This window comes from Mesoplodon densirostris, chromosome 20, assembly GCF_025265405.1.
Source record: "Mesoplodon densirostris isolate mMesDen1 chromosome 20, mMesDen1 primary haplotype, whole genome shotgun sequence".
NCBI classification, from domain to species: domain Eukaryota; kingdom Metazoa; phylum Chordata; class Mammalia; order Artiodactyla; family Ziphiidae; genus Mesoplodon; species Mesoplodon densirostris.
This window is the reverse complement of record NC_082680.1, coordinates 34,580,109-34,602,678: the sequence shown is the minus strand read 5'-3', so window position 1 is coordinate 34,602,678 and position 22,570 is coordinate 34,580,109. Positions and strand designations below refer to the sequence as shown.

Genomic DNA, 22,570 nt, shown 5'->3' with positions numbered 1-22,570 from the left:
AACAGAAAATTTGAAGCTAAAGAATACATTGACAAACTGAAAAATTCACTAGAATCATTCAACAGCAGACTTATAAGCAGAAGAAAGAATCAGCAATGGAAGACAGGAAACTGAAATTATGCAGTCAGGGGAACAAACAGGAAAAAAGAACCTAAAAGAGTAAAGAGAGCCTAAGGGACTTACAGGACACCATCAACTAGACAATATACCTATTATCAGAGTCCCAGAAGGAGAAGAGAAAACAAAGGGGCAGAAAGCTTATTGAAAGAAATAATTGCCAAATACTTTCCAAATCTAAGGAGGAAAATGGACATCCAGATCCAAGAAGTCCAATGGTCTCAAATTAGGATACCCCCCAAATCTACACAAAGACACATTATAATCAAATTGTCAAGTAAAAAGTGAAGACAGAATTTTGAAATCAGCAAGAGTGATTTGTCATATTCAAGGGATTTCCTTATGATTATCATAGGACTTCTCAGCTGAAACCTTCCAGATTAGAAGAAGAGAGTGGGATGATGGATTCAGAATGCTGGAAAATGAAAGATAGATGAAGAATTTCCCAGATAAGCAAAAACTGAGGGAGTATGTTACCACTAAATCTGTCTTACAAAAAGTGTAATGAAAACAAATCAAGACTTTGAAATGAAAGGAAATGAAACAGCAACATTGGAAATATAAGAGAAAGAAGATGAAATACAAACCTCACTGGGAAGGTGAATATACAGATGATAGAGGATAATGGAATACTGTAGTAGCAGTTTGCAAATCACATCTAACTAGCACACAAGTTAAAATAGAAAAATATCAAGAACAACTGTAAACACAAAACTTGCCATGAGATATACAATATAAAAAGAAATAAATTCTTACATCAAAATAATAAGTTATGTGTGAGGAGGGAAAAGTGAAAGTGTAGAGTTTTTGTATATGTGATTAAAGTTAAATTGTTATCAGCTTAAAATGGATGATCACAACTATAACATGTGCTATGTAAGCCTCATAGTAACCACAAAGAAAGTACTGATGGATAACACACAAAAGAAGATGAGAAAGAAATCAAAATATGCTTTTACAAAATATCAACAAAACACAAAGGGAGAGAACAAAGGAAAAGTGTCAAAAAAACTACAAAGGAGAAAACAATTTACAAAATGCTAAGAGTAAGTACTTCTCTATCAGTAATTACTTTAAAAAATAATTACTTCAAATGTAAATGAATAAAACTCCCCAATCAATATATAGAATGTCTGAATTGATTAAAAAAAAAAACAAGACCCAACTATATGCTGTCTACAAGACTCACTTTATGTTTAAAGGCACATATAGGCTGAAAGTGAAGAAAGGGAAAAAGATATTCATGCATAATGTGACCAAAAGAGAGCTATACTTATTAGAGACAAAACTCACTTTAAGTCAAAAACTGTAAAAAAAGACAAAGAAGGATATTACATAATGATAAAAGGATCAATTCACCAGGAAGATGTAACAATTATAAATACCTATACACCTAACATCAGAACACTCAAATATATGAAGCAAATATAGACAGAATTGAAGGGAGAAATTGATAGCAATACAATAATATTAGGGGATTTCACTACCATACTCTCAATAATAGCAGAAAATCCAAACAGAAGATGAACAAGGAAACAAAGAACGTGATAAACACTGTAGACAAAATGGACCTCAAAGACATATGCAGAACATTTCATCCAGCAGTAGCAGAATACACATTCTTCTCAAGTGCACATAGAACATTCTCCAGGACAGATGACATGTTAGGTTACAAAACAAGTCTTAACAAATTTAAGACACCTGAAATCATACCCAGTGTTTTCTAATCACAATGGGATGGAACAAGAAATTAACAGCTGAAAGAAAACTGCAGAATTACTAATATGTGGAAATTAAACAATATATTCTTGAATAATCAATGGGTCAAAAAAGAAATCATAAGAGAAATGAGAAAATATCTTGAGACAAAGGAAAATGAAAACACAACATAACAAAATATGAGATACAGTAGAAGCAAGTTTATAGATAAAAAACAAACAAACAACTTAACTTTACACATCAAGAAATGAAAACAAAGAACAAACTAAGCCCAAATTAGTAGAAGGAAGGAAACATTAAGATTAGAGCAAAAAATCAGGCCACCCAGGTCCCACAGCCAGCCACCCTGGGACCCAGCCCCACCCACCAGCAGGCTGGCATTATCCCTAGAACCCCTCCAGGTCCTGCAGCCAGCTGCACTGGGACCTGGCCACACCAACCAGCAGGCTGGCAGCCATACACAAGGCAGGGCTGGACAGCCAAGCAGGCCAGGGGCAGCCTTGCCTTCCAGTTCACCCATAGTACTCGACCCTGCCACCAAAGAAGGGCCCATGCAACCTGCATAGGGGGGCATTCCTAGAACATATAGCTCTGGTGACAAGAAAGGAGTGTGCTCCTGGGCCCCAAAGAACAACTCCTAAATAAGGCCACTTCTCCAAGATTAAGAAATGTAACCAACCTACCTAATGCATAGAAATAAACAAAGAATTGGGAAAAATAAGGAGACAGAGGAATATATTCCAAATGAAGGAATAAAACAAAACCCCAGAAGAAGAACTAAGCAAAGTGGAGATGACAATCTACCCAATAAAGAGTTCAAGGTAATGATCATACAGATATCAATGAACTTGGGAGAAGAATGGATGAACACAGTAAGAAGTTTAACAAAAAGTTAGAAAATACAAAGAAGAGCCAAAGGAGCTGAAGAATTCAGTCACTGAAATAAAAAATACACTGGAAGGAATCAACAGGAAATTCAATGACACAGAGAAATGGAGAAGTGAACTGGAAAACAGAGTACTGGAAACCATTCAAGCTGAACAGAAAAAAGAATTTTTAAAAATGAAGATAGTTTCAGAGACCTCTGAGACAACATAATGCATACTAACATTCTCATTATAGGGGTCTGAGAAGGAGAAGAGAGAGAGAAAGGGATAGAGAACTTATTTGAAGAAATGAGTGAAAACGTCCCTAAACTGGGAATAGAAACAGACATTCAGATCCAGGAAGCACAGAAATTCACAAACAAAGTGAAACTAAAGAGGAACACACCAAGACACATTATAATTCAAATGGCAAAAAATAAAGATAAAGAAAGATTCTTAAAAGCAGAGAGATAAGCAACTAGTTATGTATCAGGGAACTCTTATAAGACTGTCAGCTGATTTTACATCAGAAACTTTGCAGGCCAGAAGGGGGTGGCATGATATATTCAAAGTAATGAAAAGGGGAAGAAAAAAACCCCTACAACCAAGAATACTCTACCTGGCAAGGCTGTTATTCAGATTTGAAGGAGAAATAAAGAGTTTTACAGACAAGTAAAGTTAAACAGTTCAGCACCACTATACTGGCTTTACAAGAAATGTAAAGAGACTTTTCTAAGCAGAAAAGAAAATACCACAACTAGAAATATGAAATTTATGGAAGAAAAATTCAAACATTTATAAAGCTAGTAGGAAGGTTAAAAGAAAAGGTAGTAAAATCATCTATATCCACAATAAGTAGTTAAGGGATACACACATAAAAAGATGTAAAATGATGTCCAAAACATTAAATGTGGTGAGAGGGGAATAAAAGTGAAGAGTTGTTGGAATGTATTCAAACTTAAGTGACCATTAACTTAAAATAATCATACACACACACATTTGTTTTATATGACCCTCATGGTAACCACAAGGCAGAAATCTGTAACAGATACATACACCAAAAAGAGAAAGGAATCTAAACATAACACTAAAGATACTCATCAAATCACAAGGGAAGAAAGCAAAAGAAGAAAGGAACAAGAAAGAACTACAAAAACAACCAGAAAACAACTAACAAAATGGCAATAAGTATATACCTATCAATAATTATTTAAATGGAAATAGACTAAATACTCCAATCAAAAGACACAGAGTGGCTGAATGCATTAAAAAAGATAGAGACCCATGTATATGCTTCCTACAAGACACTCACTTCAGATCTAAAGACACACACAGAGTTAGGTGAGGGGATGAAAAAAGGTATTCCACTCAAATGGAAATAAAAAGAAGAATGCTGGGGTAGCAGAACTTGTATCAGACAAAATAGACTTTAAAACAAAGACTGTAACAAGAGACAAAGAAAGGCATTATATAATGATCAAGGGATCAATCCAACAAGCAGATATAACAATTATAAATATATATGCACCAACACAGAAGCACCTAAATATATAAAGCATATAATAATAACATAAAGGGAGACATTGTCAGTGACACAATAAAAGTAGGAGTCTTTAACACCCCACTTACATCAATGGATAGATCATCTAGACAGAAAATAATAAGAAAACACTGGTCTTAAATGATATATTAGACAAGATGGACTTAAAAGATATATATAAAACATTTCATTCAAAAGCAGCAAAATACCCACTGTTTTCAAGTGCACATGAAACATTCTCTAAGACAGATCAAACATTAGGCCACAAAACAAGTCACAATAAACTTAAGTAGACTGAGGCCATATAAAGTCATATCTTTTCACACCACAGTGGTATGTGACTAGAAATTAACTACAAGAAAATAACTGCGAAAATAAAAAACATTTGGAGGCTAAACAATATGTTAACCAATGGGTCACTAAAGAAATCAAAGAGGAAGTAAAAAAAAATACCTGGGAGGCAAATGAAAATGGAAACACAACAATCCAAAACCTATGGGACACAGGAAAAGCAGTTCTAAGGGGAAGTTTACAGCAATACAAGCCTACCTCAGGGAAAAAGAAAAATCTCAAATAAACAATCTAAGCTCATACCTAAATGAAATAGAAAAAGAAAAACAAAACCCAAAGTTAGTAGAAGGAAGTAATAAAGGTCAGAGTAGAAATAAATAATATGGAGACTAAAAAAACAATAGAAAAGATCAATGCAACTAAGAGCTGGTTCTTTCAAAAGAAACAAAACTGATAAACCTTTAGTTAAACTAATCTAGATAAAAAGATAAAGGGCCCAGATAAATAAAATCAGAAATGAAAAAGGACAGAAATACACAGGATCATAAAGATATTACTATGAAAAATTATATGTCAACAAAATGGACAACCTAGAGTAAATGGATAAATTCCTAAAAATGCAGAATCTCTCAAGACTGAATCAGCAAGAAATAGAAAACAGGAACAGACCAATTACCAGAATTGAAACTGAATTTGTAAAAACAAACAAACAAAAAAACTCCCAACAAACAAAAGCCCAGGACCAGATGGCTTCACAGGTGAATGCTGCCAAAGATATAAAGAGGAGTTAACACCTATCTTTCTCAACCATTACAAACAACTGAAGATGAAGGAACACTTCTGAACTCATTCTATGATGCCAGCCTCAACTGGATACCAAAACCAGACAAAGATACCACAAAAAAATAAAACTGTAGGTTACTATCCCCACTGAACATAGATACAAAAATCCTCAACAAAATATTGGCAAATTGAATTCAAAAATACATTAAAAGATCATACACCACAATTAAGTGGAATTTATTCTAGGATGCAAGGATGGTTCAATATCCACAAAACAACCAATGATACACCACAGTAACAAACTGAAAAATAAAACTCATGACCATCTCAACAGATGCAGAAAAAGCTTCTGACAAAATTCAACATCCATTTGTAATAAAAACTTTAAACAAAGTGGGTATAGAGGGAACATACCTCAACTTAATAAAGGCCACATATGACAAACCTATAGCCAATATCACTATCAACTGTGAAAAGATGAAAGCATTTCTTCTACAATCAGGAACAAGACAACAATGGCCACTACTGCCACTTTTATTCAACATAGGACTGGAAGTGCTAGCCACAGCAATCAGGCAAGAAAAAGAAATACAAGGCATCCAAACTGGAAAGGAGGAAGTAAAAGTCAGAGTTTGCAGATGATACTATATTTAGAAAATCCTAAAGATGACAACAAAAAACTATTAGAACTAATAAATTAATTCAGTAAAGTTACAGGATACAAAATCAATTTTGTGTTTCTTTACACTAACAACAAACTAATAGAAAGAGAAATTAAGAAAACAATCCCATTAACAATTGCAACAAAAAGGATAAATATCTCAGAATAAATATAGGGAAAAGATGGGAAAAGAGTGCTTCTTCAATAAATGTTGCTGGGAAAACTGGACAGTTACATTCCAAAGAATTAAACTGGACTACTTTCTCACAACCTATAAAAAATAAACTCAAAATGGGTTAAAGACTTGAATGGAAGACATAAAATCATAAAATTCCTAGAAGAAAACACAGGCAGTATGCTCTTTGACATTGGTCTAAGCAATATTTTTTTGGATACGTCTCCTCAGGCAAGGGAAAGAAATGCAAAAATAAACAAATGGCACCACATCAAACGAAAAAGCTTTTGCACAATTAAGAAAACTATTAACAAAATGAAAAGGCAGTCTACTAAATCAGAGAAGATCTCTGAAACAATAATATCTGATAAGGGGTTAATATCCTAAATATACAAAGGTTCCATATAATTCAACATCAAAACAAAATAAAACAAGCTGATGAAATTATGGGCAGAGGACTTAAATAGACATTTTCCAAAGAAGACACAAATGGCCAACAGATGGATGAAAACATGCTCAACATCACTAATCATCAGGGAAATGCAAATCAAGACTACAATGAGATATTACATCATACCTGTCAGAATGGCTGTAATCCAAAAGACAATAAACAATGTGTTGGCAAGGATGTGGAGATAGGAATCCTTGTGCACTGTTGGCAGGAATGTAAACTGGTGCAGTCACTATGGAAAACAGTTTGGATGTCCCTCAAAATTTAAAAAACAGAACTACCATAAGATCCAGCAATTCCATTTCTGGGTATTTTTCTGAAGAAAACAAAAATGCTATTTTAAAAAGATTCATGCACCCCTATGTTCACTGCAGCATTATTTATAATAGCCACGATATGGAAGCAACCTAAATGTCCACTGATAGATGAATGTGGCATATATACATTTATAACAGAATATTACTCAGCAATAGAAAAAGAATGAAATCTTGCCACTTGCAATAACATGGATGGACCTAGAGGTTATTATGCTAAGTGAAATAAGTCAGAGAAAGACAAACACCACATGATTTCACTTGTATGTACAATTTAAAAAACAAAACGAACATAACAAAACAGAAAGAGTCATAGATCCAGAATACAAACAAGTGGTTGCCAGAGAGAGGAGGGTGGAGGGGTGAATAAAATAGGTGAGGGAGATTAAGAGGTACCCACTTTTGTCACCAAATAAATGAGTTACAAGGATTAAATGTACAGCATGGGGAATACAGTTAATAATAATATAATAACTTTATATGGTGACAGACGGTAACTAGACTTATTGTGGTGTTCATTTTGTAATATATAAAAAATATCGAATCACTATGTTGTGTACCAGAAACTAACATAGTGTTGTAGGTCAATTATACTTAAAAAAAAAAAAAAGAAAGATAATAAATGGGAGAAGAACCGCAAAAAAACAGGAGAGCAAACTATTCGTTAAAGTTGCTCAGAGACCCTTTTTTAAAATGTTGGTGTGCCACATGCTAGGACACAGATCCAATTATTAGGGAGTTTACATAGCTTCAGTGTAGCCCTTGTTAGCAAGTGGACTTTACATACATAAAGGATTCATATCAACATAACAATAAGAAAAATAATAAACATTTTGCATCAACAGTGTGAAATTCTGAACACATAAGCTGGGATACTGATCCTGATGCTAATTTTTGCTAAATATTTCAAGTTTGGTACAAAGTAGAACTATATTTTTGGGCTTCCCTGGTGGTGCAGTGATTGAGAGCCTGCCTGCTGATGCAGGGGACGTGGGTTTGAGCCCTGGTCTGGGAAGATCCCACATGCCGTGGAGCAGCTGGGCCCGTGTGCCACAGCTGCTGAGCCTGCGCTCTGGAGCCTGCGGGCCACAGCTGCTGAGCTCACATGCCACAACTAAGGAAGCCCGCATGCCAAGAGCCCGTGCTTCGCAATGGAAGAGGCCACTGCAATGAGAAGCCGGCACACCACAATGAGGAGTGGCCCCCGCTTGCTGCAGCAAGAGAGAGCCCACGAGCAGCAATGAAGACCCAGTGCAGCCAAAAATAAATAAATAAAATAAATAAATTTTAAAAAAGAACTAGATTTTTAAAACAAGCATTTGAGATAATTTGTCCTAAAAACAAAAACCTATCTTTATGTGCTAAAATAAAAAAATTTAAATAGCAGTAATTTTGACTGACTTACAAGTAATAATGTCTTAGATGTGAAAACACTAATTTTAGTATCATACCTCAAGGGTGATTATCTTTCCTTAGTTGTCTTAAAAACCTATTTGCAATAGAAGAAAAGAGTAAATCTTCAAAATGCCAGCAGCTCAGATAAAATTCAAAATAAAGATTAGTACAGAAATAAATGAAATAGAGATCAGAAAAACAGTAGGGGGAAAAAATCAATGAAATTAAGAGTTGGTTTTTTGAAAATAATAAAATTGACAATCCTTTAACTAGACTACTAAGAAAAACAGAGAGAAGACTCAAATAAATAAAATCAGAAATGAAAGATGAGACATTACAACTAATGTCAGAGAAATAAAAATATTATAAGAAACAACTATGAACAATTATATTGTCCAACAAATTGGACAATCTAGAAGAAATGGATAAATCCCTAGAAACATACAATTTGCTAAAACTGAATTATGAATAAAAATCAGAATAGACCTATAACTAGCATGTAGATTAAATCAGTAATCAAAAACCTCCCAACAAAGAAAAGTCGAAGACCATTTAGCTTCACAAGTAAATTCTACCCAACTCTTAAAGAATTAATGCCAATCCTTCTCAAATTCTTATAAAATATTCAAGAGGAGGGAACACTTCTAAAATCATTTCAAGAGGCCAGCATTAGCCTGATACCAAAACCAGAAAAAGATACAAGAAAAGGAAACTACAGGCCATATCTCTGATGAATATAGACTCAAAAGTCCTCAACAAAATACCAGCAAACCAAATCCAACATCATATTATGAAAGGTGCATACACCATGACCAACTGGGATTTACCCCTGGAATGCAAGAATGCTTCAACTTATGAAAATTAACTAGTATGATAAACCACATTAACATAACAAATGTTACAAATCACATGATCATCTGAATAGATGCAGAAAAAGCATTTAATAAAAATTCAACAACCTTTTACATGATAAAAACATTCTACAAATTAGGAATAAAAAGAAATTACTTCACTATAATAAAGATCATATATAAAAAGCCCACAGCTAACATCATACTCAATGGTGAAAAACTGAAGGCTTTTCCTTTAAGAAAAGAAACAAGACAAAAATGCCCGCTCTTGGCATTTCTAGTCAACATAGTACCAAAGTCCTAGCCCAGCCATCAGAGAAGAAAAAGAAATTAAAGACATCCAAATAGGAAAGGAAAAAGTAAAATTATCTTTGTTTAAAAATTCCATGACCTTAAATATAGAAAACTCTAAAGATTCCACCAAAGAACTGTTAGAACTAAGAAATAAATTCAGCAAAGTTGGAGGATACAAAAGTCAATGTGTAAAAATCAGTTGCATTTCTATACACTAATGATGAACAATCCAAAAAGGAAATTAAGAAAACAATTCCATTTACAACAGAAACACAATAAAATACTTTAGGAATAAACTTAATAAAGGGAGTGAAAAACTTATACAATAAAAAATACGAGGGCCTCCCTGGTGGCGCAGTGGTTGAGAGTCCGCCTGCCGATGCAGGGGATACGGGTTCGTGCCCCAGTCTGGGAGGATCCCATATGCCGCGGAGCGGCTGGGCCCGTGAGCCATGGCCGCTGGGCCTGCACATCCGGAGCCTGTGCTCCGCAACGGGAGAGGCCACAACAGTGAGAGGCCCGCATACCGCAAAAAGAAAAAAAAAAAAAAAACGAAACACTGCTGATAGAATTTAAAGACACAAATAAATGAAAAAATATCCCATGTTCATGGATTGGAAGACTTAATATTATCAAAATGCCCATATTATCCAAAGTCATCTACAGATTCAATGTAATCCTTATCAAAATCCCAATGGTAGTTTTTGCAGAAATTGAAAAATTCACCTTCACATTCATATGGAACTACAAAGGATCCTGAATACTCCAAACGATCTTGAGAAAGAATAACAAATTTAGAATCCTCAAACTTCTCCATTTCTAAACATATTTCAAAGCCATAGTAATCAAAAAATTATGGTAGTGGTATAAAGACATACATGTAGTCCAATGTAACAGAATAGACAGCTCAGAAACAATCCCATCAACTGATCTTCCACAGGGTCCCAAAAGAACACAAAGGAGAAAAGATAATCTCCTCAACAAATAGTACTAGGAAAACTGGGTGTCCACGTGAAAAAGAATGCAAGTTCATCCTTAACATACACCATACATAAAAGTCAACTCATCACGGATTTAAATGTTTAAGCTTTGAAACTATGAAACTCCTAGAAGAAACCACAGAGGAAAAGCTTCTTGGCTTTGACATTGGCAATGATTTCTTGGACATGACACCAAAACAACAGGTAACAAAAACAAAAATAGAGAAATGGGATTACGTAAAACTAAAAAGCTTCTGCACAACAAAGGAAACAATCAAGAGAGTGAAAAGGCCACCTACAGAATGGGAGAAAATACCTGAAAACCACATATATGATAAGGGATTAATATTCAAAATATATAAGGAATTCCTACAACTCAATAGCAAAAAACTCAAATAACCTGATTAAAAAATGGTCAAAGGATCTGAATAAACATTTCTCCACAGACAACACACATATGGTCAACAGGGATATGAAAAAAATGCTCATCATCACTAATCGTCAGGAAAATGTAAATCAAAATCACAAGGAAATATCATCTCATGCCTGTTAGTATGGCCATTATTAAAAAATATTTTTTTAAAACAACCCAGAAAATAACACATGATGACATGCATTTGGAGAAATTGGAACTCCTGTGCATTGTTGGTGTAAATTTAAAATGATTCAGCCACTGTGGAAAACAATATAGAGGTTCTTCAAAAAATTTAAAGTAGAACTATCCAGCAATTCCACTTCTGGGAACTGAAATCAGGATCTCAAAGACATATCTGCACACCATGTTCACTGCAGTATTGTTCACAATACCCAAGAGGTGGAAACAACATAAATGTCCATGGACAAATGAATGGAAAAAGAAAATGAAGTAAACAATGGAATATTGTTCAGTCATAAAAAAGAGGAAAATCCTGTCATATGCTATAACATGGATGAACCTTTTACGTTAAGTGAAATCAGCCAGTCACCGCAGGACAAACACTGCTTGATGCCATTTATGTGAAGTATCTGAGAGAGTCAAACTTATAAAACCAGAGAGAAGAAAGGTAGTTGCTAGGGGCTGGGGAGAGAGGGAAATGGGAGAACTGCTGTTCATGGGGTATTGTTTGTCATGCAAGATGGAAAATTTCTACAGATCTACTGTACAACATGGTGCTTATAAAGTTTATAATACTGTACTATTCACTTAAAATTTTATTGAGGGAGATCTCATATTATGTTTTTTATCACATTAAAAAGAAAAAGTATTTCCAAGCTTCCCTTCAAGGTGGGAGCTAGAGTCCTGTTGGGCCCTGGGACGTGGTGTACTTATTCCAGTCAAGACACAACTTTCCCATCTCCACGTGCACAAGAGCTAGGGAGGCGGAAGCTCCAGGGACTACCCTTCAAAGGTCAGAATATATAAACTTGATACCAAACTAATTTCCAGACTTGGGGATTAGAAGAAAGGATCCTGACAGGAAATGGTATGGTCAAACACTTACCCAGGTAACTGGAATACATTTGCAGTGTTAAATACCAGGACTTGAAAGAAAATGTGTTTCTAGATTTAGGTAGGATCTAAATGAAGATAAATAACTCAATAAATGAGGACTAGAACTCATCTATAGTATAAATACCCATTGAAACAAGTGTTACCACAATCTGAACCTGAATAGACAATATGAAGTCTAACTTATCAACTTATATTCAACATTTCTAATTGAATATAATTAGAACACAGCTCACCCACTCCCTCTGATCACATACACTCACATATACGTGTATATAATCTTTTATATTTATAAAATGTAATATATATACATATATATATATATAAATAACTTCCAAAACAATTTTTGCACCAGAAACAAACAAACAAAAAGTCTAAAAGAGAATTTAGATATCAATTCAAACAGTCTTTTGGGTGTCTGATGTGGCCTCTTTGTACAAAGTGAATATTTTCTAGGTAACCTGTCTAATTATCACTTCATAAAGTTTTACGGGCTTCATTTTTTATGTATCTACTTTTACCTTTTGCAAGTAAAGAACTGTTCCCTTTAGTACAGCATAAAAGGTCTTCCATCCTCGCTTTCCTCTGGGAGCTAGAAAGGGAAAAAAAATTGAAAAATTTTATTTGATGGAAATTTGCGTTTTTCGAAGGAGAACCTAAAAGGTCAACATGGTGATTATGCTTCAATGTTCCTGGTTTATTTGCTACTGAGACTAATAATAATGAGAACTAAAATTTTCTTGAGCCTTACTGTGTAACAGGCAGTATTATCTCATTTAATCCTCACAATAACACTGTGAGGTAGGTACTATTACTCTTGTCTTTTTATAAAACTGAAGCACAGAGAAGTACTCTGCTTATGGTCACATAACTAGGAAGAGGAGAAGCAGGAATCTAAGCCCAAGCAGCAAGGCTCTGCAGTCCGTGCTCGAGTAGAGGTGACTAAAAGACTGAAAAAGCAAGAGGCATATTGGAAATACACATTAATCTAAGGGCTCATGAACCAGAGCCTTCATGGCTTTGTCAAAATTTCCAGGAGTCATAAGAAAATGGTCCCGGAATATAAAAGGACTCCTCTTGGCCTTTCTCCCAAACATCCACCAGCTGGATTGTAACTTTAATTATTATTACTTCTGTGGCAATTTGTGATACCTCTGCTGCAGATCATGCTGCCCTGTAACAAAATTTCTTTTGTCTAAATGTCTCTTTCAGTAGACTGTGAATAACCTGAGAACAGATATCCTTCATCTTCAGAATTCACAGAACCTAGCATAGTGCAAGGCAGACATTAGGCACCTTTACAAAAATTCTCCAAACTAAGTTTCTTCCGGGAGTCTTTACATTTCCTTTATTTATATTTTCCTGGAGTATAAAGTAGAATTTCTCTATTGACTTATATAAAACTTTACAGATTGTCCTAAAGTAAAAGCACAGATTAGCAAAACAGTTTACTATTTATTCTAAATCTTGATAAAATTAAAATCTGTAACTGGAAAAGGTTATTACCTGAATACCATTTCTCTAAATATTTCTACCAAATATGCAGGAAGGGCCAGTTATTCTTATTCTGTTATCAACTATTTGGCTGCCTTTAGGCTGTCTTTAACCTGGATGCCTGATTAAATTAGGAAGTGCATTATTCTTAAGCAAATCTTTTAAATCTCCTTTGGCTGAAGAATCCTTAGGCTTGGAAAGTAGGTGAATAGCCACCTACAGAACACGGGTGCTCCTGCCAACACCATACTGAGATATCCACCTGGCAAAAAAAGGACTCAAAACATCCACTCTGTAGGTTTCCAGGGGAAATTCAAAAATTTCATCCCATCTGTTTCTACCACGTAAGGTTTTAAAGTGTGTACTCAAAAATAAATGATCAAAAAATGTATACCATAATCTTCTTTTTTTAAAAAAAAATTATTTTATTTATTTATTTATTTTTGGCTGTGTTGGGTCTTTGTTGCTGCACGCAGGCTTTCTCTAGTTGCGGCGAGCAGGGGCTACTCTTCATTGCAGTGGCTTCTCTTGTTGTGGAGCACGGGCTTTAGGCGTGTGGGCTTCAGTAGCTGTGGCTAGTGGGCTCAGTAGTTGTGGCTCGCGGCTCTAAAGCGCAGGCTCAGTAGTTGTGGCACACGGGCTTAGTTGCTCCGCGGCATGTGGGATCTTCCCAGACCAGGACTCAAACCCGTGTCCCCTGCATTGGCAGGTGGATTCTTAACCACTGCACCACCAGGGAAGCACCATAACCTTCTTTATAAAGAAAAACAAGTGGCTACTATAAAGAAAGCCATAGATCATCTCATATATATATATATATATATATATATATATATATATATATATATATATATATATGAATTAAATGTTGACTGCCTTTTTCAATAGATGTCAAATTCTGATCTGGGCCATGTGAGAGCAGGGCACACAGAAGTGGTCCCGGGCTGTAGGAGCTGCTGCAGAGCAGGACAGAGGCAGCTGGTGTGGTGGAGGTACCTGCTGGAAGGCAGACCAGCTGGTCTCTAGACCTTGTTTCAAACCTCTCCTCTCACCCACTAACCCTAATTTGGTAACTCCCGACCAGTCTCCCAACCTCTCAGGACTTCAGCTGCTTCATTTTAAAATGTGGATAATTCATATAACTTAAGGCAAAGCACTGGCTAATGCTGGAGAAGAACTTAGAGAAACCCTTCTGTTTTCTATAGGAGGAACACAGGTCCTGGATTTGAAAGGCTTTCCCCAAAGCCCTAAAACTAATTTAGTGGCATCTTGAGATTCCTTCAGTTTAGAGGTTTACAAATCTAGTTTTCTGCTTTGCAAGTAGAAAGCTATTAATCTGTTACCAAGGTTGTTGCCCCAGAATCATAACCCTGCCCCTCCCTCAAATGCAAACCAATTGCTCTTATCTAAGTTTCCGGAGGAAGCTGCAAGGAGAAAAAGAAGAACTGGTTAGAACCAACTAAGCCCAAGATGGGGGAAGATTTGACTTCCAGTGACCTTGAGCCAGATTAGCTAATCGACACACCCATTGGCACCAGGATAGTTGACCACTGCCATGACAACAACTGGAAAAGCCCATACAAGGACTGAAAAGGAGTGTTGCATCAGGACCGGATCCAAACCACACCTCTATTCATGAATATTCCTCCTTCTCTTTCCAGTTCCCTCCCTTTTACCTGGACCCTCCTATGTACATTGTGTCTCTGCCTGAATTGGGTTGAGAAGTTGATTTGGGAACCGAGTTCTGGCTTCTTTCCATTTTTTGGCCATTGAATAAAGCCTGTGCTGTCCCAGGCTATTCATTGGTTTCATTAGTGGCTGTGTGAATCCAAGCAGAAAAAGAACCTCCTTGACGGAGACAAGGAGTCTCCACCCGGGTTAGGACCCCAGCGTGGGTCTAGTCCAGTAATTCGGTAACAAATTCGTGTACATGTTCACAAAAACTTTAAACAGATCTTCATCTTTACCACACTAAGCCTCCTAGAAATGGATCCCAAAGATCTCTCCAACCAAACTCTGATCGCAAGTCACCTGTGGGTGACCAATGAGGAGTCAGGGAGCATTAACCCTGTGCGCCATGCTCTATTTTTCCAGCTCCCACAGAAGTGTAAAACTTAATCTTGTTTTTGGTCAATTATAACTTAGTTGTTTAACGCACATCACGATGCTAAAAATAAGACGCTAGTATTACCTCCATTTTACAGTGGAATTCAGGGAAGAAAGGGACCACTGTGCACTAAACAGGATGGGAAGGCTGTAGAGGCAGCCTCAGCGGCCCTGATTTTAAAGCCACACACACACAGTGCGGCTATGGCTTTTGCACCCTTGGTGAGGCTTGCCACGTGAAACACAAGGGCTGGACCCCAGTGAATGAGGAGCATTGTCCCTCATAATGACAACTGTAGAGGGAGTTAAATCTGACATCATAGCACATACATTATTAAGTACACAAGGCTGGGGAAAGAGCTATAACTGTAGTTAAATAATGAACATGGTGGAAGGAATCAGTGAGGTTACTGATTGGAAACTGGATGTATCCTACTGCAAGGCTCTAACTACAAGGGTGGTAGCGGGTTGGTAGGTAGATACATTTTAACAAATATCTGGTGCCTACTGTGAAAAGGTGTTTGCCAAACTTGATCAAAAGATACCGTTTTGTGCAGTAGACTACGTACGCTTCCATGGTTATTTTTAACATGCATACCCAGAGTCCAAAGACTGCTTTCCTTCTTCTTGAAAATCAAAGAATCTTGGCGTATTTTAACTCATCAACTGTCTCCAATCTTACATGATAACAGTGTCTATTACTTTTGTCTTGTTTAATACTACTGAAGTAGACATTTTGTATAAATTGCCACTGTCTGCTTAGATTTTCCCTCATGTTTACTATAATATTACCTTTGTTACTTCTGTAACTCAGGTTGTTTTTGGAGGCCATTTTCAACTACTTCTTGAAATCTATACTTAGAAGTTCTTTTAGTAAGGGTCTTTTGGTGGCAAATCTTTTTCTGTTTTTCTTCATATGAAAATGTCTTAATTTCATAAAAAATTCGAGGGACTTCCCTGGTGGCACAGTGGTTGAGAATCTGCCTGCCAATGCAGGGGACACGGGTTCGAGTCCTGGTCTGGGAAGATCCCACATGCCATGGAGCAACTGAGCCTGTGCACTACAACTACTGAGCCTGTGCTCTAGAGCCCGCGAGCCACAACTACTGAGCCCGTGTGCCACAACTACTGAAGCCTGCGTGCCTAGAGCCCATGCTCCACAACAAGAGAAGCCACCACAATGAGAAGCCCAAGCACCACAAAGAACAGTAGTCCTTGCTCGCCACAACTAGAGAAAGCCCGTGCGCAGCAACAAAGACCCAATGCAGCCAAAAATAAATTAATTAATTAATTTAAAAAAATTCTAGGTGGACAATTACTTTTTCTCATGAAGACATTACTTCATGTTGTTTACGTACAGGTTTCTTCACATTTATCCGGCTCTGAGCTTCCCAGGTATCATTTCCAAACACTTGCAGTCATCATATGTTTGAATACTGTCTCTCCACTGTCTCCGCTATTGAAACTTCTGATACTCTAACTTCTCAGTCTACCCCACAGGCGTCTTCACTGCTCCTTCGTACTCTATCTTTTTGTCCTCTGTGCTAAACGCTGCTAGTTTTATCTCCAGTACTCCGTGGGCACCCAGATCCACAGATGCCCTGAGGGCTTAGCAGTCCCAGGACTAGCTCACTTCCTAGACTGGTACTCATTTCCCTTTCATTGTTACAGGTTCATCCACTCATTTAAAAGGTGTTTAAAAATATTCTGATCACTTTTAGATGTCTCATAATGTACGAGTTTTGGAATTTGTAGGCCATCGTATTGCCAAAAAAGACTTTCTAGTTCTTTCTTTTCTTATGAAGAAGTCATTCACAAATTTTATAATCTAGAATTCATTTGAAGCAGGATTAGGAGATAGGAGCTGAGGACAGGATGAGAGAAACTAGAACAAGGAAGGAGGCTGTTACAATCGCCCACATGAGAGAAAAAGCCCAAAATATGGATAGAGGTGCACAATAAAGACAAAGAACTGGAAAGAAAGGGGAAGGCAGCAGTGCTAACTGAGCACCTATACTACAGTGCTCTGAGCACTGGGCAAGCATTATAAGTGTTCTGTTTGATCCAAACGATCCTTTCAGTTAGGCATCACTGTCTCTATTTCACACTGATGTCTCCATTATAACTACATCTGCAGCTCTGAGAGCTACTGAGGGGGCTACCTACATACGGATTTCAAAGCTACTGTCTAGTGCAACTCAGAGGAGGAAACATGTTCTGTGGATACATTAAGGGGAAACTCACCAGGTGACAATCCTTTGCAATAGTCAGGCGTACTACTCCAGTGAGGTAAGCCCAGACGGCAGGGAACGAGAAGATGGGACCGCAGGGGAATGCAAGTCAGGTGTTTTCTCTGATCTCGCTGACGCCTTCAGAAGCACCCCTGCTCATGGCGATGCAGCTCAGAACTGAGCCACGATCCTGCGTCTGCCCCCTAGCTCACCTAGCATTTTGCAGCAGAGTAATAAGGCTAATAGCAGTAATAATTGTAGCAGTAGTGATAGCGTCAGCTAACATTTATCGAGAATATACTGTTTTAAGCACTGTTCCAAAACTGGATGTGTGTTAACTAAAGCCCACAACTCTGTGAGGAGCCACTTCTATATTCTTCATTTTACAGATGTGGACTCTGAGACTTCACTAACCTGCAGCACTAAGTTCCCCATCGCACTGGCCACTTTTACTCTGGTTTGTATGCAGGGAAAGGGCAGTCAAACTAGACTCATCAACAATGAGATGGTTAACTCTGAGATATAGGGGTGATATTCAAAGTAAAACAAGAAACAAAAAAGTCAACAGGCCTCTGTGATTATTCTACACCACACACACACACCCCACATTTCTGCAAAAGAGAAATTCGCAGTTGTTCCAAACCTGAGCAGTAGTGAAACTATCATTAAATCTTCAATATTATAAACCAGTTCTTATGAATATTCTGATCTTATCTTTATTATACATTTGAAGAAGTATTCTTGAAAATATGAAGTACAATGAACAATATTTTGGCTTCAGTTACCACCACTGATCTTTAAAAAATAGTTAAACGCACAACCGAGAATGGAAGCACAGCCTGTCACCCTTCTTTCATAAAGAGGAAGGTATCAAATATTCCTGAGCAATGAAATAGTCAGTAAAGAGTAGTGATGGATATATGCCAGAAAATAAAGATATTTATTTTTTTAATTCACCAAAAGGTATAAGCTTCATGCAAAGGTTTTTATTTGCATGCTATACTCTCCAACTTTAATTTCTTCTGAACCGAACTGGGAACAGATTGCGTTTAAGATCTTACTGTTCCAATTTTTCTATTTTCATCAAAATCTTGGCCTGTTTTTGACCACTCCTCACTGTGGGTTCCCTGATTATCTACTTTTTCCTTTTCTTCAAGTTTAATATCAGAAAGACTTAAGAAGCATAGAAAGACATAGTATGGACAGTGTCTATTTTTTCTTTTAATACACAAACCTTTCTTTCCTGTCTGTTGGCCTGAAAAACATTCTTCCATTGTCCCAGTAAAGTGATAAAAATATCATTTTTTTCCCCAAATGGTAGAGAAGGTCAGTAAGCCATATCCACAATAATTAGAAACAATTCTTAAGTTATGGCCTGAAAGCTAACAATGGAGGCCCTGCCAGCCTAGGAAACAAGGGAGATGTGAGGATGTAATAAGCTCCATGTAAAATACCTTCAATCTCTCTATGTTAATGGGAGAAAGACTTTAAAAATATAATGCCACACCATCGAGGGCATTCCAAAATAAATCTAACACGTTGCTGAACTTGGAAACAAAGATGTGCTCAGCAAAAGCCCTTCTACACTGTACAATTGGGACATGTCTGTACGAGATTTGTAAAAGGCACAAGACATTTCTAAAGTTTAATTCCCTAGTGACAGCATCTGAAAACTGGGAAAAATTCTTAAAGTATCTCTATTATAGGATGAAGAGATACGCTACCTTGGTAGGAAGCAAGCTCTTCAATTCTACGTCACTGAGGCAGCTTAAGGTGCACCCCAGGCAGGGGGAGTTTGCTTTCTATGGCTGGTATGCAAAGGATTTAGATAAATTCATGGATGACAGCTCTCCCTACAAATAATTATGTGAAGTTAACAGTAATCATTGTATATTTATCCCTAACTTCCTTTCATAAAATATTCTCAGGCACCACCATAAGAAGTACCATTAAACCTTAGTTGAGTAACTGAGACACTCAGATCACTGCTTGAAGCAATGGAATCCCAGCTGCGCACAACAGAAGTTACCTTTGGGAGAAAACTCACACAATATTAAGCAACTCATAGTGTTAATTATCTCCAGGTTTATAACAGAGTGGTAGAAATAAAACAGTACTATTACTATCTTATATTTCTAAATCATTTACCTTTGAAACATTTAAGGCAATTTACACATTTAAAAAAATTAGTTAATCTTTATAATCGTTCTCTTTACGACTGGGAGCTGTTACCTGAAGTCAACTCTATTTTATAAAAGGAAAAACTGGGGCAGCCTTACATGAACTAGAAGTACAACCTATACCTATTATTTTCCCCTGAAAAATATTTCCTTCTTTTTATAATAGAAATAGGTAGAGAACAGAACATGAAACACAAGAGAGAATTGGAAGAATATGCTCCCCAGGATGCCCCTGGCAGGATGATGTTCACTCTGGATGTGATTCTATTCCCTTAAGAAGTCAAGACTCTTACCCTAAATCGATCTTTCTAGAATGGCAGAAAGTACTCTGGACCAAGAACCAGGAAACTTGGATTTTATTCATACCCTGCTGTCTACTATTTCTCGGACTTTCAACAAGTTGCCTAACATCTCTGGTTATAAATCTATAAAATGACACTACAACATACAATAATTACTTTACAGTGTTGTTTCATAAAGGTTATTAGGACACAAACCCTACCCCTAAACAGTTCACATTAACAGTGAAACTTAATACAACATGATAAGCTGTATAAACCAAATGGTAGCATGGCACTAACCGAAAGCAACCACAGTGGAGGTTTCAAGCAGGTAAAGAGAGGAGGAAGTCACTAATTCTACCCATGTGTAGGGTTTACAAGTCAGAGAAGGTTCTAAATGAGGATTTTGTTTTCAGCAGAAAGAAAAGGGGGTTTTTCTTTGGTCTTCCACCTTCTCTACAGTATATCTGGACTAAGACACTGAATCAAAACATGGGTCTCAATTACAGAAGTCTCATAACACCGATCACCACCATCCTTGATCAGGATGGCCTCTGGACAAAAGCCAACATGGTATTTTCCACAGAGAGCACATGATGTGAAATTCTGGTTTCACCTGAGTGACCTTGGGCAAGTCGGCCTCCCCATGCGTCACTTACTGTCTCTGTAAAACAATAATAAAATGCTACCTACACCTCATACGGTTATTCTGAAAGTCAGATGAGTTAATATATGTGAATCTTTTAAAAGTGTATTTTTTATTGTTAGGGATACCATCTGCTAAAAGAAAATGCATCCAATTTCCATGCTAAAACACAAAGACTTACTTTTTAAACATCATTCATGTATTCAGAAATTTTTCTTTGGTAAAGTCAATATTTTGAGAAGAAACCACCCCACCCAGGCCCCAGACATTCCTGATGCATTTTTAATAGAAAAGGGGTAACCTTTCACCCTTAATTTAATTGGGGGGAGGATGGAGTACAGCACATTCATTAACATATTTACTGTTTCTGTTTTGTCCCAGGTCCTGTCCTGTCTTGACATTGGAGACATCAAACATGAATGCAAACAGTAAAAGTGAACAGTGGGAGGAGGAACAAAAGCTGATGGAGAAATTTTTACCCAAGTAATAAGCCATAAAAATGTACAAACCCAACTTGTAAACAAATACCTTCCTCCACTCAGCTAGGAGATGGTTTCACAGCTAGCCATTGCTAGAAGCACAGGGAGAATGTAAAAGACTTGTGCTGAGGTTGGAGAAGAGGGCAGGACATAATAACATAGCATCGTGAGCTAAGGTTACGGGAAAAGTGCGCAGGCAGCGAGAAAGACAAAAATGACCCAGAATATATAGTTATTTTTTCAGGAAAAACAAATAGGAGAGTCATATGAACTTTTTTAGAATTTTGACAGATGAACTATCCCTCCCATTTTCGTGGCTGCTCCTTCCCCAGATACCAGCACGACCTGCCCCTTCCTGCACTTCAATCAGGTCGCTGCTCAGATGTCGCCTCCCCCAGGGCTTCCTCTCCTCACCGTGCCTTATTTTTCTCTGGATCACTTAACAGTCGCCTGAAATACCACCTATTTATTATTGAGCTCCCCCTATACTAGAATGGAATCTCCAAGCAAGTACTATTTGTTACTGTGTCCAGAGAGCAGATTAAAAACTCGAAAAAGAAGAAAAGCATCAGGTGTCCTAAATAGGCATGTAGATGAGGCAACTCAACAAACATTAAAGATAACTTTTTAAAAAAGTGTCTCCATCATTTAGGTGAAATACATTTGAAAACTCAGGTTGGTTAAAGAGCAAAGAAGAGGCAGGATAAAATTTTCATACAGATTATTTCAACAAGAGGATGTTGGATATGGAAACAAGATATCAGTAAAGACCCAGGCTCATAAGGAACAAACATAGCTTGACAACTTACTATGGGTTTTCAATAATTATTAAAGAATGGACATCTGTGGAAAGGGACTTTAAATTCCAGGAAACAAACACCATCCAATAATTCTTTTTTAAAAAAACTGACATATAACTGACATGTAACATTATGTTAGTTTCAGGTGTACAACATGATTCAATATTTGTCTATATTGCAAAATGGTGACCACTATAAGTGTACTTAACATCTATCACCATACATTGCTGCAGTTTTTTTCTTGTGATGAGGATTTTTAAGATCTATCCTCTTAGCAACTTTCAATTATGTAATACAGTGTTATTAACCATAGTCACCATGCTCATAATTCTTATAAACTGAAGCAAGATGGTGGAGAACTTGTTATATTAATAACCACCTTAAAAAGCTGGACAATAGCAAAATGTTACTGAAGTTCAATAACTTC

At 36.8% G+C, this 22,570-nt stretch overlaps 1 protein-coding gene across 6 annotated transcripts in view; it reads right to left on the bottom strand.

Moving 5' to 3' along the window:
* Window positions 1-22,570, bottom strand: part of PSD3 (pleckstrin and Sec7 domain containing 3) — a 567,622-nt gene that overhangs the window by 65,591 nt on the left and 479,461 nt on the right. For all 6 annotated transcript variants that reach the window (XM_060086127.1, XM_060086126.1, XM_060086129.1 and 3 more), the window contains one exon: window positions 12,448-12,518. In XM_060086127.1, coding sequence (XP_059942110.1) covers window positions 12,448-12,518 — 71 coding nt within the window. The remainder of the gene's footprint in view (window positions 1-12,447; window positions 12,519-22,570) is intronic.